Source organism: Narcine bancroftii, chromosome 8 (assembly GCF_036971445.1).
Source record: "Narcine bancroftii isolate sNarBan1 chromosome 8, sNarBan1.hap1, whole genome shotgun sequence".
Classification (NCBI taxonomy): Eukaryota; Metazoa; Chordata; class Chondrichthyes; order Torpediniformes; family Narcinidae; genus Narcine; species Narcine bancroftii.
In genome coordinates, this window is record NC_091476.1 from 102644586 (window position 1) to 102659594 (window position 15009).

At 39.1% G+C, this 15009-nt stretch overlaps 1 protein-coding gene across 3 annotated transcripts in view; it reads right to left on the reverse strand.

Annotated features, from left to right (window-relative positions):
• tyrobp (transmembrane immune signaling adaptor TYROBP) overlaps positions 1-15009 on the reverse strand; it is a 62898-nt gene that overhangs the window by 25904 nt on the left and 21985 nt on the right. The window contains exons 1-7 of one of the 3 annotated variants that reach the window (XM_069894618.1): positions 14407-14461; positions 13434-13481; positions 11116-11136; positions 9875-10069; positions 8821-8952; positions 8444-8496; positions 7051-7774 (exon numbers count right to left, since the gene is read on the reverse strand). The exons of 1 other annotated variant lie outside the window; for it this stretch is intronic. In XM_069894618.1, the coding sequence (XP_069750719.1) occupies positions 7715-7774; positions 8444-8496; positions 8821-8952; positions 9875-10069; positions 11116-11136; positions 13434-13481; position 14407 (510 nt within the window). In that variant the 5' untranslated portion in view covers positions 14408-14461 and the 3' untranslated portion in view covers positions 7051-7714. Of the gene's footprint in view, positions 1-7050; positions 7775-8443; positions 8497-8820; positions 8953-9874; positions 10070-11115; positions 11137-13433; positions 13482-14406; positions 14462-15009 lie in introns of those variants that run through there. One more of the 3 variants, XM_069894619.1, reaches the window with a different exon arrangement.

Genomic DNA, 15009 nt, shown 5'->3' on the forward strand with positions numbered 1-15009 from the left:
AGTGGCACCTTTATAACCCATCCCTGCTTTCGGGGAGCCCTTCACAAAAGTGATAGTGGATTGTGTTGGCCCATTGCCAAAAACCAAAGCAGGAAATGAATATTTGTTAACACTCATGTACACAGCTTCAAGGTTTCCAGAAGCTATTCCCCTGAGAAACATTAAAGTGAAGACAATTGTGAAGGCTATGCTAAAATTTTTCACATTGTTTGGCCTACCAATGGAGTAATTTTATGTCTGGAATATTTCAACAGGTGGTGTATGAATTGGGAACCTATCAAATTGTTTCATCTGTCTATCATCCTGAAAGTCAAGGGGCCTTAGAAAGGTTCCATTTAACTGTGAAAAATATGATGAGGGCTTATTGCATGGAAAATAAAAAGGATTGGGATGAAGGAATCCATTTGTTATTGTTTGCTGTTAAAGAGGCAACTCAGGAGTCTCTTTGCTTTAGTCCATTTGTTTTGGTGTTTGGTCATGAACTATTGTTAAAGGAACAGTGGATACATAATGATATATAATCAAATCTGTTGGATTATGTTTTAAAATTTATAAACAGATTATATCAGGCTTGCGAGATGGCAAAGAAAAATTTAAAAACTCAGGGAAAAATGAAAATTCGGTATGATCAGAAAGCAAAAATTAGGGACATTAAACCTGGCGACAAAGTTTTGGTTTTGTTTCCAATGCAGTCAAACCCTTTGAGAGCTCAGTTTTCAGGACCATATAAGGTTAAATCAATAATTAACCAGGTCACCTATGTCATTGAGACACCTGATCATCGAAGAGAGACACAGGTCTGTCACGTGAACATGCTTAAACCTTACTTTGAAAATATGACTGAGGAGGAGACTAGGATTCCAACCAAGGTGCTAGTTATAGAGGAAAGTAAAGAGGAGATAAGATTTGGGGAAGGTCATGGAACACAGAAAGTGATAAGCCCCAGGCTGGAAAATTCTATAGTTTTGCAAAACTTAGACACCAAGTTAATGCATTTGACTAAATCAGAAAGGGAAGAAATGAAGACATCACTTATGAAATTTAAGGATATATTCCCAGATGTTCCAAGAAGAACTACTGTGGCTTGTCATGATGCTGCCTATTAGGCAGCATCCTTACCAAGTTAATCAGGAAAAGAGCAGATTTTTGGATCAAGAGGTGGATTATATGCTCAAAAATGACATCATCCAAAAATCAAGTTCAAATTGGAGTTCACCCTGTGTTCTGGTGCCTAAGCCAGATGGCTCAATTAGGTTTTGTACAGATTATCGATAGGTAAACATAGACAAAGACTAATGTGGTAGGACAGGGACAGGTGGCACCGGTTGGAGCAAAAGTATTGGCTATCACTGTGTTCCCTTTCCCCGGTAATAAGGAAGCTCTTCGGAGATTTCTAGGTATGATTGGTTAATAACTCTGTAATAACTTTGCAGAAATTGCACTCCCATTAACAAAACTGCTTGGAAAGAAAGAAAAATTTATCTGGTCAGATGCATGTCAGGAAGCGTTTCTGAAGTTAAAGGCCGTTTTATGCCATCAGCCTGCACTTGTGTCTCCTAACTTTGAAAAGCCATTCTCTTTAGCCATGGATGCCAGTGACAAAGCAGTTGGTGCTGTATTGTTACAGAAGAAGGATGGTGATGAAGTAGAACATCCTATTTCGTACTTCTCGAAAAAGTTTAACGACCATTAACAAAATTATTCAACCATTGAGAAGGAGTTATTAGTGCTTGTTTTAGCATTGCAGCATTTTGATGTGTATATTTGTACTGGTCTAAAACCGTTAATAATATATACTGATCATAATCCATTAGTTTTTCTGTCTAAAATGAAAAATAAGAACAGATGGTTATTGAATTGGAGTTTACTATTACAAGAGTATGATTTAATTATTACACACATAAAGGGGATGGATAATGTAATAGCAAATTGTTTGTCAAGATGTTAATCTGGGTAGATATGAATCTAATCACATACTTACTGTAAAAAAAATTAAGTGTTTATTTATTTTATTTATGTAATACTTCCATTAGTTGTTAAAAATTTGTTCTTGTGGACCAAATTTTTTTTTTTAGCGGGAGGTGTTACAGAGTTTTGTGTTGTGTATTGACCTATGTGTTGTGTATTTTATGTTAAAAAGTGACAGTTTGCCTTTAAGATCCAAGGTGAAGGTGGACTGCTGAGAGAGTGGGAGATGGACTGAGCATGTACAGAAAATGATCTAAAAATTTCAGGACTTGGATGATAAACCACCACTGGTGGTGCTGTGGAGTGGAAGAAAGCCCAAGCATGAGTCATTGTCTGGGAGGCAGTTTATAATGTTGGACATTTTAAAAGGGATGAACATTCTGAAGGCAGCCTTTCTCTCTCTTTCTCTCTCTCTCAAAGATGTTTTGGCTTCAGTTTACCAAACAAACTGAATTTTGTTTATGATATGATCTTTGCTTCGGTTGAGATCGAGGTTTTGTGAGTCTTGTGTGTTTTGTGTTTGTTTTGTGTCTAAGTTTTTCTGTGGACTGATTGGCAATATAACTTAGACTTTAATTACATATGTTATATTTAGGCTGGGGAATTTATTAGTTTTACACTGTTATAGAAATTTGCATAGTAACCAGTGGGCATTGTTATACAAGGGGTTTTTTTTGAATTAAAGTTTGAAGATGAATTTTTGTTATAAAGAAATTGTTCATCTTTACCCCTGTGTGATATGCCTTCTTTATGCTTGCTGGTTTGATCTTGTAACACTACAATTTAATACATATAAAATATGATTAATCATTTTTATATAAAAAAAAACTTCTACCTCCCCAACCACCCAACTAATACCCTCCCTCCACCCTACCCCAACTACAAAGAAAGAAAAAGGAGATCATTATCTAACACAAACAGTTTTAAAACTTTAAAGCTTCTTGGCTGCAGGAGCGGCGACATCCACTGGAGCGGACCGAGACTTCACATTTTAACATCAATAGTTTTCAAATATGGGATCCAAACTTCAGCAAAGAAAAAATATTTATCCCTCAAATTATATGTAATCTTTTTTAAAGAAATACAAGCTTTCATTTCATTATGCCATCTTTTCATCCCTAAATTCAAATCCAATTTCCTTGTAATAGCTAAACACTTCTTAGAAACCGCCAACGATAAGTGCAAAAATTCAATTTGATACACATTCAATTACAATTTTAAAGCTATTGATTTAATATCTCCTAGTAAAAACAACATTGCATCAAAAGGTAAATTTATTTTTAATATCTGCTCTAAAAATAATTTAATTTGCAACCAAAAACTTTTAACCTTAGGACAAGTCCATGTTGAATGAAAGAAAGTACCTACCTTTTGGCCTCATCTAAAACATAAATCCGAAGAATTAAGTTGAAAAATTTTCTGTTTATATGGTGTCAAATATAATTGATGCAAAAAATCTTGGTCTGTTTGAGAAAATCACTGATCTTTGTGAGGTGCTTGAGGAGATTTGGTATGTCACCAAAGATTCTAATGAACATCTACAGGTGTACCGTTAAGAGCATTGTGGCTGGTTGCATCACTGTCTGCTATGGAGGCACCAAATCTCAGGACAAGAATAAACTTGGCCTGCGACATCTCAGGTACCAGACTTCCCTCCATCGAGGATATCTATAAGAAGCGGTGTCTTAATAAAGCAACCTCTATCCTCAAAGACCCCCGACCATCCAGGGCATGCCCACTTCACTCTGCTACCATCAGGGGAAAGCTGAAGGAGCCTAAAGGCGAGCACTCAACAGCACAAGCACTGCCTTCAGATTCCTGAATAATCAATGAACCAAAGACACAGCCTAACTTTTCATGCTCTATTTTGCTTTTTTTATTTATTGTTGTTAAAGTAGTTTATATAAATGCTTTCACAATGATGGTGCCACAAAACACCCAATTTCATGATTTTTCATGACCATAAATTTGAATCTGATTCAAAGTACAGAGTTCAGTGAGTGATTTCTGCTCAGGATTTGGATCACAAATGAATGTCTGTAGTCTGGTAAACACAAATACATCTGTAGAACATGTGCACCAAAAACAAGATGGTTCCTTGTTTTTTTTTGCAGTCGTGTAACAGATAGACAGGATCAAAACTTCTACAGTCATAACTTCCTTATCCTCACTCAATAAAAATCATTTTTATGATAAAGAGGTGCTTCCTGGTTCAGTATTGAAAGTATCTCCTGTTAACTAGGATTTTGCCTGGATTGGAAAATAGGTCTTATGAGGCAAGGTTAGCAGGGTTAAGGATTTTTTCTTTGGAGAGAAGAAGGGTGAGAGGTGACTTAATAGAGGTCTACAAGATTATGAGAGAATCAGCATCTTTTTTTCCCCCCCAGGGCAGGAATAGTAAATGCCAGAGGACATTGTATAATATGAAGGGAGGGAAGTTTAGGGGAGATGTCGATGGTAATTTTTTTTAAACGCATAGAGATGTGGTGCATGGAATGCATTTGCAGAGATGGTGGTGGAGGCTGGTATAATAGGGGCTCTTAAAAGACTTTTTGAAAGGCACATGGATGAAAGAAAAATGGACGGTTACGAGGTAGGGAGGGTTCAGTTTTTTTAGACATACATAGGTCAGCACATAAATGTGATGCTGAAATTTTCCAGATTCTATGTTACTGCCAATTCAAATACCCTACAACATGGTTCAGTGCTGTGCAACTTCTGAAGATGAGCATCTTTCTGTGGTCCAGGACCAGGGTTTGCTGGAGATGGGTCTAGTCATGGGTTGATGTAACGTTCGTGATCTGCTCTTACTGATATTTCGCTCCATTGACCCCATTTGTAATGGATGGCAGTGTTTAATATTGAGTTCCCTCAGATAAAGGGCATCAGTTTGCTTGTTCTCTCACAAATGTAGCAGAAGCAGATTCCAGCTGGGAAATGGATAAATACGGAAATATTTGCAAGGCTACAGAGGAAGAGTATATAGGTGCAACGAGAGAGCACCAGTATGTACACAAAGGGCCAAATAGCCCATCAGGGCTGCACCCATTTTGTGATCCTATAGTTCTTCATACTTGATCAGGTTTGCTACCATAAATGAGCTTTCTGCCACAACCTGCACTGGTAGAACAAGCGGGGTGGCCTGATGAAATTTCAGCACAGCAAATTTCCTAAGACTAGGACAGGAATTTGTCCGGCAACAGGAGTATGTTAATGCATGTGTTTGTGCATACCTAGCCAGTTAGGCACACACATGCAAGGGCATGCATACACAGAGACATACTGTACACACATGCTCATTCATGTATGAATACAGACAGACATGCACACACATGCACACATACACACACACATATATATACATACACACATATAGACAAGCACACATACACGCATGCACACACACATGCACTCACACATACACTCACACGCCCACACATGTGCGCACACACAAACACAGTCAGACACACATGCACACACACACAGGCATATTGTGTTTCATGGTCACTGTGGGGTTCCTTATACTTGTTGATCTTTTGATGGAGTCCCTGGATATGCAGGGTTATCAGAAACAGAAACAGACTAACCAAAGAGACAGTTTGCAATTTAGATCTTTTCACACTGAGGAGTTATAAAGTCCCCCCCAAAAAATTCATAGGAACAATGCTGGTGAACTGAACTTTCTGACTTCAGTGTTTGTTGCCTTGCCCTCACTCTACTTTCACTTTTCTGTTTGCATCCCACGTAATCTTTCTCACAATCCAAGTCTTCAGCCAAGTTCTGGGGCAGAGGGTGTTAGGGTGGGAATTACACCCTTTGAGACTCCAGATGGATTTTGGTGTGGGAGAATACCATGTTTGAAATGAACTCCATGGCACAGTGACCTGAGACACAATTATTGATCCATGGGGCAACAGTAGTTCTTTTGTTATTCTTCTTTGGAGAACAAAACTCATCTCCAAATAAATAACGGCAGAAAATGTGGTTAAATGCTCAGTAGATCATGCAACATCCGTGGAAAGAGAAACAGTTTTAGGAAAAAGACCCTTCATCAGAATTGCTCAAACAGAGGATCTTCATCCTGAAACATTAACTCCATTTCAATTCTGCACCCCACTCCCACACTGAAATGTCTGTCCGTGGCCTCATGCACTGCCAAACCAAGGCCATCTGTAAACTGGAGGAGCAACACCTAATATTCTGTCTTTGCATTCTCCAACCAGATGCCATTAACATTGACTTCTCCAGCTTCTGCCAGCCCAGTCCCTGTTCTGTCTCTCTTGCTTATCCCTCTGCCTCCTTTCCTCCAGCTCTCAGCTTCCCTCTCCATTCCCCACCCCATGTTCACTGATGTGCCCTCCCTCCCTTAGCTCCTATTACATCTTGCCTGTGGGCCTGTGCTCCTCCATTTGCCCCTTCCCCCACTATTCAGGCACCAGCCTACATTTTGCACATACCTTAACGAAGGGCTCAAGCCTGAAACATTGGTTATGTATCTTTATCTTTGCAATATAAAGTTCACTGTTTGACCTGCTGCGTTTCTCCAACGTTGTGTTTTTACATTAACTCCATATCTCATTCCACAGAGGCTACCTGACTTGCTGAAGGCTTCTATAATTTTCTGTTTTTATTTTGGATCTTCAGCATCTGCAGTGTTTTTTGATCTTGATTACTGCACCATAGCCAGACAAATGACAGTCAAAAGCATTTTTAAAAATCCAACATCAAAAAAAGAGAAATGAAGACCTAGCAGGAGGTGCACATTTGTTCACTTGTTGAGGCTCTGCTCTCACATTGGGATGTTCAGAAGGGATGGAGATCAAGAATTGGGGAATTGGGGACAAGATGTGAATGGTGTCAGGGTCTCCATTTCCTCCTGATTCCCAGCATCTGTTCTGAGGAATCCTGGGAATGTGGACTGCAGGCCTTGATGAAAATCAGAACCCTGTTCAGAAGAATCTCTCCTGTGAATTCAAATTCAGTAATGATATCAGTGGGGTCACCTCCACTCCAACTAGGATTGAAGCATGTGGAGTAGTGATGCAGGTTAAGATTGAATCCCTCTGACTCTGGAAATATAGATAAGATCTAAAAGCAGTTTATTAAGTGAAGTACTGATACAAAAGCAAAATAACGCCAATCCAAGAAACCAAAATAAAAACTGAATCTGCTGGAAATACTCAGCAGGGAAGGAAATTATTTTAATGGCATTTTACATTCTCCTAGTCTTAAAATTTACATTAATCATTTAATATCTATTTCCATTTTTTCAGACAGCTGTTATTGGCAACGATTCTGGTGTTCCCATGCGCACTTCCTCTGGGTGCATCCTTTGGTTTTTCTATGTCCTGTTACCATCCCTGTTTAACTTGCACCACTTAGTTAACCCTGCCTTCCACCCTGTTACAAATGTTCTCTTTGCTTCCCAGCTAACAATCTGCTCTGGATCATCCCTGATCCTTGCAACACCACAGTACTTACCCTGTTCCTGTACAAGGAACACATGCACCATGCTCACAAAAAGCAAGAGAAATGAAAATTGGCCTGAAATGACAACTCTGTCACTCTTCAGAGATGCTGCTTGACATTCTGAGTATTTCCAGCATTTCCTCTTTTTAATAAATCTCGTAACATCTGCTTCTTGGCAGGGGTCAGTTTCTATTTACTTAAAGATATACAATTACGTTTTGAAATCATAGTAAGGGACTGATCAAAGGAGAGACTTTCTGATGAAATGGCAATGAATTTATTGCTTGTTCTGGAGCTTCAGTCTGCTGTATTCCTGTCTGTCTTTTTGTTTGAGTCCCTGGAACAAAAAGTGAGGAGTTTAGCAAATCCAATTTTGGGAAAACTCACCTTTCCACAAACTACCAATCTGATTAAACACTTCCCAGGTACATCCTCCTTGACAGACTCTATTTGCAATATCAGTCATCTCCTGGCATTTATCCTATTCTTTATTCACAAATTCCTTTTCTCTCTCCCAGATTCTCAACCTTATTCCATATTCTACAAGTCCATTTCTCTATTTCTTACCCTTATTCTTATTTCCAAAGGCCATTTCCCATCCTATTTCAACTTTTTACATTTCCCTCTTCCCCTAACATATTGTTCATGCCCAAACCTTTCTTTCCCTCACCAGTTTTTGATCCTGTTCTTTTTCCTAATCCCCACGCTCACCTTCTCCAACCCACATTCCCAAGACGGACCAAGATGCCAACTGCTTTCTCTACTGTGGTCATAAACAGGAGCTGCAGAGACAATCTGAGATGAGCTGACGAGCTGGAATTGAACTTGGGTTTTCTCTACTTCATTTTGAAGCTGGGCATTGAATTTTGTCTTTGAGCCATTCAGTGGGTGATTTGGGTCATCCTTCAAGCTCATTCTCCTCAATAGATTTACAGCTTACTAGCCTTGACTTTACCCAGCATCGTGAGAGCACGGATGAGATATTTCATACAAATCCCATACTTACAGAGTAAAGTGTACCGGTGTCATCATTCTGAATTAGCGCCCGTCGATCAAAACCTGTACAGAAGAAGAGAGAACAGTCATTTATAAGAATGAAAAGTTATGCATTTTTATAGCTCATATTTGACAGTGATATGAATATTTTTATAGAGACCCATTCCTGTCTTTAACCTTAATGTGTCGATTCACTCTCTGCATCCAAAATCTCTCCAATAAAAGCCATGATAACAATATAGAATATTGCTCACTTTATTAACTCCCATGGTCAAAAGGATGACTAATATGCAGGTTCATGGGAATAAGCGCCTGATATATAAGCTCCATCTCTGTTTAATTAAGAGTTACCATGTCAAACTGGCAGACAAAAGTGGTTTCTCCTACCTTGATAGATCTTGCCTTTGGCAGGGATGGAGATGCAGTAAACAGCCACAGCGATGAGAATTGTGGTAATAAGATCTCCAATCACAATCCCTGTCATGGTCCCTGAGTCAACACGTACACAGTTCTGACAAGCTGAAAACAAAAGCCATGGGATGTGAAAGATCACGCAAGGGAAGAACAGACATCAAAACAAATGTTACAGTAGGTTCCAGCAGAAATGAATTCACACAACAACAATTGAGCCTAAATCACAAATGTTGTCTCCTGAAGGTGGACAATCTAACCAGAGTTCAGGTCCTACCAAAGATATTGATGTCCTCTGTCAAAAGGATGGCCCCTTCATCTCACTCTCATTGGAGGAGTTGGAACTGGATCCATGGCTTACTTCTGTAACAATGAGGTGAAGTATAACTCACTGTTATACACCACCTCACTGATGTCCAGACTGAGCTCAGGTAATTCAACACATTGAATCCTGGCATCGGAAACAAAGGTTGGTGCATTAATCATGAACTTCATTTGTCAACAACAAGGAGGAAAGGAAGCAGTGATCTTCTTTGAAAGTGAACAAAAACACATTATCAGTATGAATACAAATCGTTCATTGCTCATTCAGTCCATCTCAAACAAAAATATTTACAGCAGGATTATTATATCATTGCTCATGGAGCCAACACAAACTTAATGAGCCAACTAGCTCCATTCTCTTCTGAAAGGCATTTACCCTAATTGCCAGTGCGCACAGGGGCTTCTGGATGAAAGGTCAGTTGTGGTCCAGAGTTTGTTATGAGGATGGTTTCCTTCTCCCAAGGACATTAGTACTCCAGGTAGGGTTTTATGAATAATATAGTAGCTTCAAGCTCATCATTTTAATAGTGTTATTCTTCTTCATTTATATTTCGCAAGTCCAGATTTTTTTGTGCTAATGTAAATTCCTTCATCCCTATGGTTAGGTAGCCAGGGCTTCTCATTTATCAGTGAAGTAGCATAACTGCTGAGCACTGTGTTCTATAGGATGGTCATTGCAATGGACAGATGAGGCTTTGTAACTTACCTTTAATGAAAATGAGTGTAGGATTTGACAAATCATCGGTGCAGCTGTACAGTGCTGTGTCTGCATCACTGACTTCCTGGATCGTCAGCTGTGAAGAGGCTGTCTCCCTGCCATGTAGGTCATTTATACGTTTGATTGTCACATTTTTATTTTCATTGCAATTCAATATGAGTGTTGTTCCTGTAAATTTGATGTCTAAGAAGAGACAGAATATCTTTAATTTCTACAGCAGCTTGCACCAACTTGCAGAGCTACAAAATATTGCACACAGCTCACATATTCAGAAATGGAGTCATTGTCTTAATGTAGAAAACATGATGACCAATGTTATTGCTCTGGTTCCTCCTTTTTACTTCCACCACCAACTTTCCTTGCAGTCCCCCCCCCCCCCACCCCCACCATCACCCTCACTGGGGACTTCAACCTTTAAATTAGCAGGACAAGGAGCAAAGGCGGCACAATAGACTCAGAAACACATGACCACAGTTGCAATTGGTACCCTTGAGTTTCAAACCTGTAAGAACTCTGAGATTTATAGCTGAAGGAAGGGGAGTGGAGTTGCACAGTTCCTTGCTTCCTGAGCTCTGCCTGTGCCCCGTTCTTCAACTTGATTAGGCTGCTGAATGCAGCCATCCTAGACCATAGTATCAGCAAATTCAGTAAATCTTCCACAATCTGTAAACACCTTCAGATCACTAAGGATTTGTGGATCACGAAGGCGGTGGAGGCCAAGTCATCAAAAACACTTAAACCAAAGGATGACAAGTTCTTGAATTAGAATGGGTGTCAAAGGTTGTGGGGAGAAGGCACGAAATTGGGGTTGAGTGGAAAAATACATCAGGCATGATTCAAAAGGCAGAGCAGACAATGGGCCAATTGGCCTAATTCTGTCCTAAGGTTTTATGATTTCTGAAGTATTCAGTCACAGTCCTATACTAATTTCTAATTACATTTGGATTACTATTTGGATAGTTGTCCATCTCCTTTATTTTTATTGATGTACAACCAGTGATCCACTGCTATTTGAAGGTGGGAGCCAGGACTACATATCTAATGCATATGGAAAGGCATAAGTCCTGTGTTCAGATATGTAACTCAAATTTTTAGAGCTTAAATGATCTGTGCTAATGGGGAATAATCAAAAAACCTTGATTATCTCCCCTGTTGAAAGCAGGTTTAACTCAAGTGGTATCTCCATAAAATTTTAATTCACTCTCAATGCCATTGAAAAGGACACTTACTCATGTTTGCCTCGGTAACACCTGAAACAATAGAAAAGGATAATGAGTTACAGTATCAGAGTGTTGGATAGAGTATTTTCTGAATGATGAGAAAACCGTCACTTGCAAATTTCATTTGGTTAGATTATATAAAATGTTGAAGGATAGTACCAAAAAACAGTTCGATGAGATATTGGGCCAAATATCGGGAGAAATAGAATGCATGAGAAGTAATGCTCTGGCTGTACAAATGTCTAGTTAGTTAATACTTGGTGTACTAGCCTTATTGTGTGAAGAAGCTTTAGCTATGAACATCATCAAAACTATTGTTGGGCTTCATTTCGTTAACTTGCTGGAATAGATGATAGAATTTTGAATTCATTGGAACTCAGATGTATAAATGACCATTGGTGTGAGTCAAATGTTGATATGAAAATAAGGTTAGTTTAATTGTAACAATTAAAACTAAGAGATATGGGGTGGGGGGGAAGTGGTATTATGCAATTAGACCATGGTGTTATAACCTTAATGAATGGTACAACAAGATTCAGGGACCAAATGGTCTATATCTGCATGTGTGTGAAATGCTGTGATTGCCACCATGAAGCAGAGGACAAAGCATTTGACTTACTTGGCTTCTATTTTTCTCTGTGAATAAAACAGCCATGGTTGGTGGATGACAAATAAAATGTGAAATTCCTGTGCTGAGATTGGGGTAATTAATATCAATCATCTGCTTATTTCTAAGTTTCATATCATAATGTTAGCCTGTAGATTTCTGGATTCCAGGTTGAATTGTAGGAAGATCTTGTAGAGCAGAAGATCACCACAATCAAAATGGTTGATAAATGTGTAACCCAGCAAGAAAAGAAATGAACAATGTTCTCTGACATCTTTCATTCAGGATGCCCCAAAGTGCAATACCATTAATGAAGGCCTTTAGAAGTGCAGTCAGCGCTGCAAAGCAGGAAATATTCAGCACAAAGAAATCATTAAAATGTACTTAAAGCTTACAACATAGCCACAAATATTAAAATAAACTTATTGCAGAACTATAGAACAATCAACTGTTCGTGAAAGCTATGGATTAACCCTTTCCCTACTGGATATCTGTCTCGTAACGAGCCAGATTTATCTGAAGGCGGTTTAAAGGACCTTGCTTAGCAACCATGCTGGAAAGTGAAGGTGGAGATTCGAGGCTGATACGTGATCACTGACTGACTTTATACACCAATCAGCAATGAGCTGTTCTTATCAGAGATTTTTCTGATAAATATATTTGAAAGCAGCAACAGTCACTACTTATCCAGGCGAAAGGAAAGGTTGAATTGTTGTTTTATTGACATGTATACCAAGATACTGTGAAAATCTTTGTTTTTCACACTGTCCAGGCAAGTCAACCTCTATTTAGTAAAGTGAGAAGTGCAAGAATAAAAAGATAGTGCTACAATCAAACAAAAATGCAGTTAACTTGCTCATATAGTTAAAAAGAAAAGTACATTTAAACAGTGCAAGGCATAATCTTATACCAGTGGGAAGTCCAGTCAAGAGTCAACTAACCACAGGAAAGAAACAGTCCTTGAAAACGTTTTTGTTCAAGCATTCATAAAGTTAAATGCTAATGAGAGACATGTAATTAAATTCTGTAAGGGCTGTTACAGAGTTCTGTGTTGTGTATTGGTCTATGTGTTGTGTGGTTTTGTGTTGGAAGGTGACAGTTGGCCTTTGAGAGCCAAGGTGAAGGTGGACTGCAGAGAGTGGGAGACGGACTGGGCATGTGCAGATGATCTAGAAATTTCTGGACTTGGAAGACAAGCCACCACTGGATGTGGCTGTGAAGTAGAAGGAGGCCCAAGCATGAGTCATTGTCTGGGAGGCAGTTTAGAATGTTGGACATTTTAAAAGGGATGAACATTCTGAAGGCAGCCAGGAGGATCCAGATCAAGCCAGTGGTTCCTCTCTCTGCAAGCAACACAAGAAGACAACTTCAAATTTTGTGCTCTCTCTCTCTCTCTCTCTCTCTCTCAAAGATCTTTTGGCTTCAGTTTACCAAACAAACTGAATTTTGGTTATGATATGATCTTTGCTTCGGTTGAGATCGAGGTTTTGTGAGTCTTGTGTGTTTTGTGTTGTTTTGTGTCTAAGTTTTTCTGTGGACTGATTGGCAATATAACTTAGACTTTAATTACATATGTTATATTTAGGCTGGGGAATTTATTAGTTTTACACTGTTATAGAAATTTGCATAGTAACCAGTGGGCATTGTTATACAAGGGGTTTTTTTTTTAATTAAAGTTTGAAGGTGAATTTTTGTTAATAAAGAAATTGTTCATCTTTACCCCTGTGTGATATGCCTTCTTTATGCTTGCTGGTTTGATCTTGTAACACTACAATTTAATAAATATAAAATATGATTAATCATTTTTATATAAAAAAAAACTTCTACCTCCCCAACCACCCAACTAATACCCTCCCTCCTCCCTACCCCAACTACAAAGAAAGAAAAAGGAGATCATTATCTAACACAAACAGTTTTAAAACTTTAAAACTTCTTGGCTGCAGGAGCGGCGACACTCTGAGTCATCTTTACCCCTGTGTGATATGCCTTCTTTGTGGTTGCTGGTTTCATCTTGTAACAGGGCCAATAGATGTCTCAGAGTGTTTACGGGCAATGAAATATAAAATGCCAAAATGCTAGAAACACAGCAATTTGCATGGAACAAAATTACCATTTGTTTTTGTGATGTTGGCTGAGGAGTAAATATTCGTCAGGTCATTGGGAGAACTGCCTCGCATTTTTACATCAACCTTTGAGGGGAAACAGGAGCTTAGATAATTGGTACAGCCAAAAGAAAGAATCTCTAACAGAATGGGTCTCCCTCATCAGGGTGTCAATCTGGACTAAATCCGAAAGTTTCCAAAGTGGACGAAATTCTTGCTGTTTATGCAAGCTCCTTTTTTTAAAATCATATTCAAGGGGCTTTCATATTCACATTCACCAACTGTAGGTGATTACCTGCTCAATTTAAATCTGTAAGCTAGGTGACAATATATAATTAGGGCACCCTCCAGGGAGCAGGGTAGTTTGTCAAAGGCAAATGCTCAATGAATTCTGTCTAAGGAGCAATAATTTGGAACTCTTTTTAAAATATCCTAAAATAATTCTTACACAAATGTGTTAATGTCATAAAATCCATGTTAACAAGTGAAGGCTGTCTCATGGGTTATGAGGGCAGCTCAGAATAATGGACAATAATGCTGAGTCTGTCGGATTTGTACCACAGCTTACAAACAAATAAAGAATGCACTCACTTGTTTCTTTCAGTACATGAAGTTGACTTTCTTTTATTATTCACTAGAGACAACATTGTATTCTTCAACTCCCCAAACACCACCCAGCTAAACTCCTCTGACCTTCTCATTGGCTCACTACCACAAAGGTGATCCACCTGTATCTGAGATTCATCACGTGTACAATGATGCAACCGTGACAACCCACACTCCCTCCCCCCAGCCTGACAATTTGGCCTGACCACATAGAATAGTGCAAGACAAGCGATGCATGGTCCGACTGGTCCTCTGATTCTGACTCTGTCACAGAACATGGACTGTCGACATATGCCGGCTTCAACCTGTCAATGGATACCCTGCCAGCTTTTCCATTCCTGTCAATCACAAAAATTTTCGAGTGGAGTCGCAAGACCTGAAAAGGACCATTGTAAGTGGGCTGAAGTGGTTTGAGAACAGCACCATGCTGGGAAAATACATGAGTACAGCGTTGTAAATCATTCAGCACATACACTGCAGGAGACACAGTTGGAGGTTGGAGAAATCTCATGTTTTCCTGAAAATGATTAGCATAACTCGCTGGATCATAGAGCGTTGTGCCTGGATTCGGATTCCAAAACTCACCTG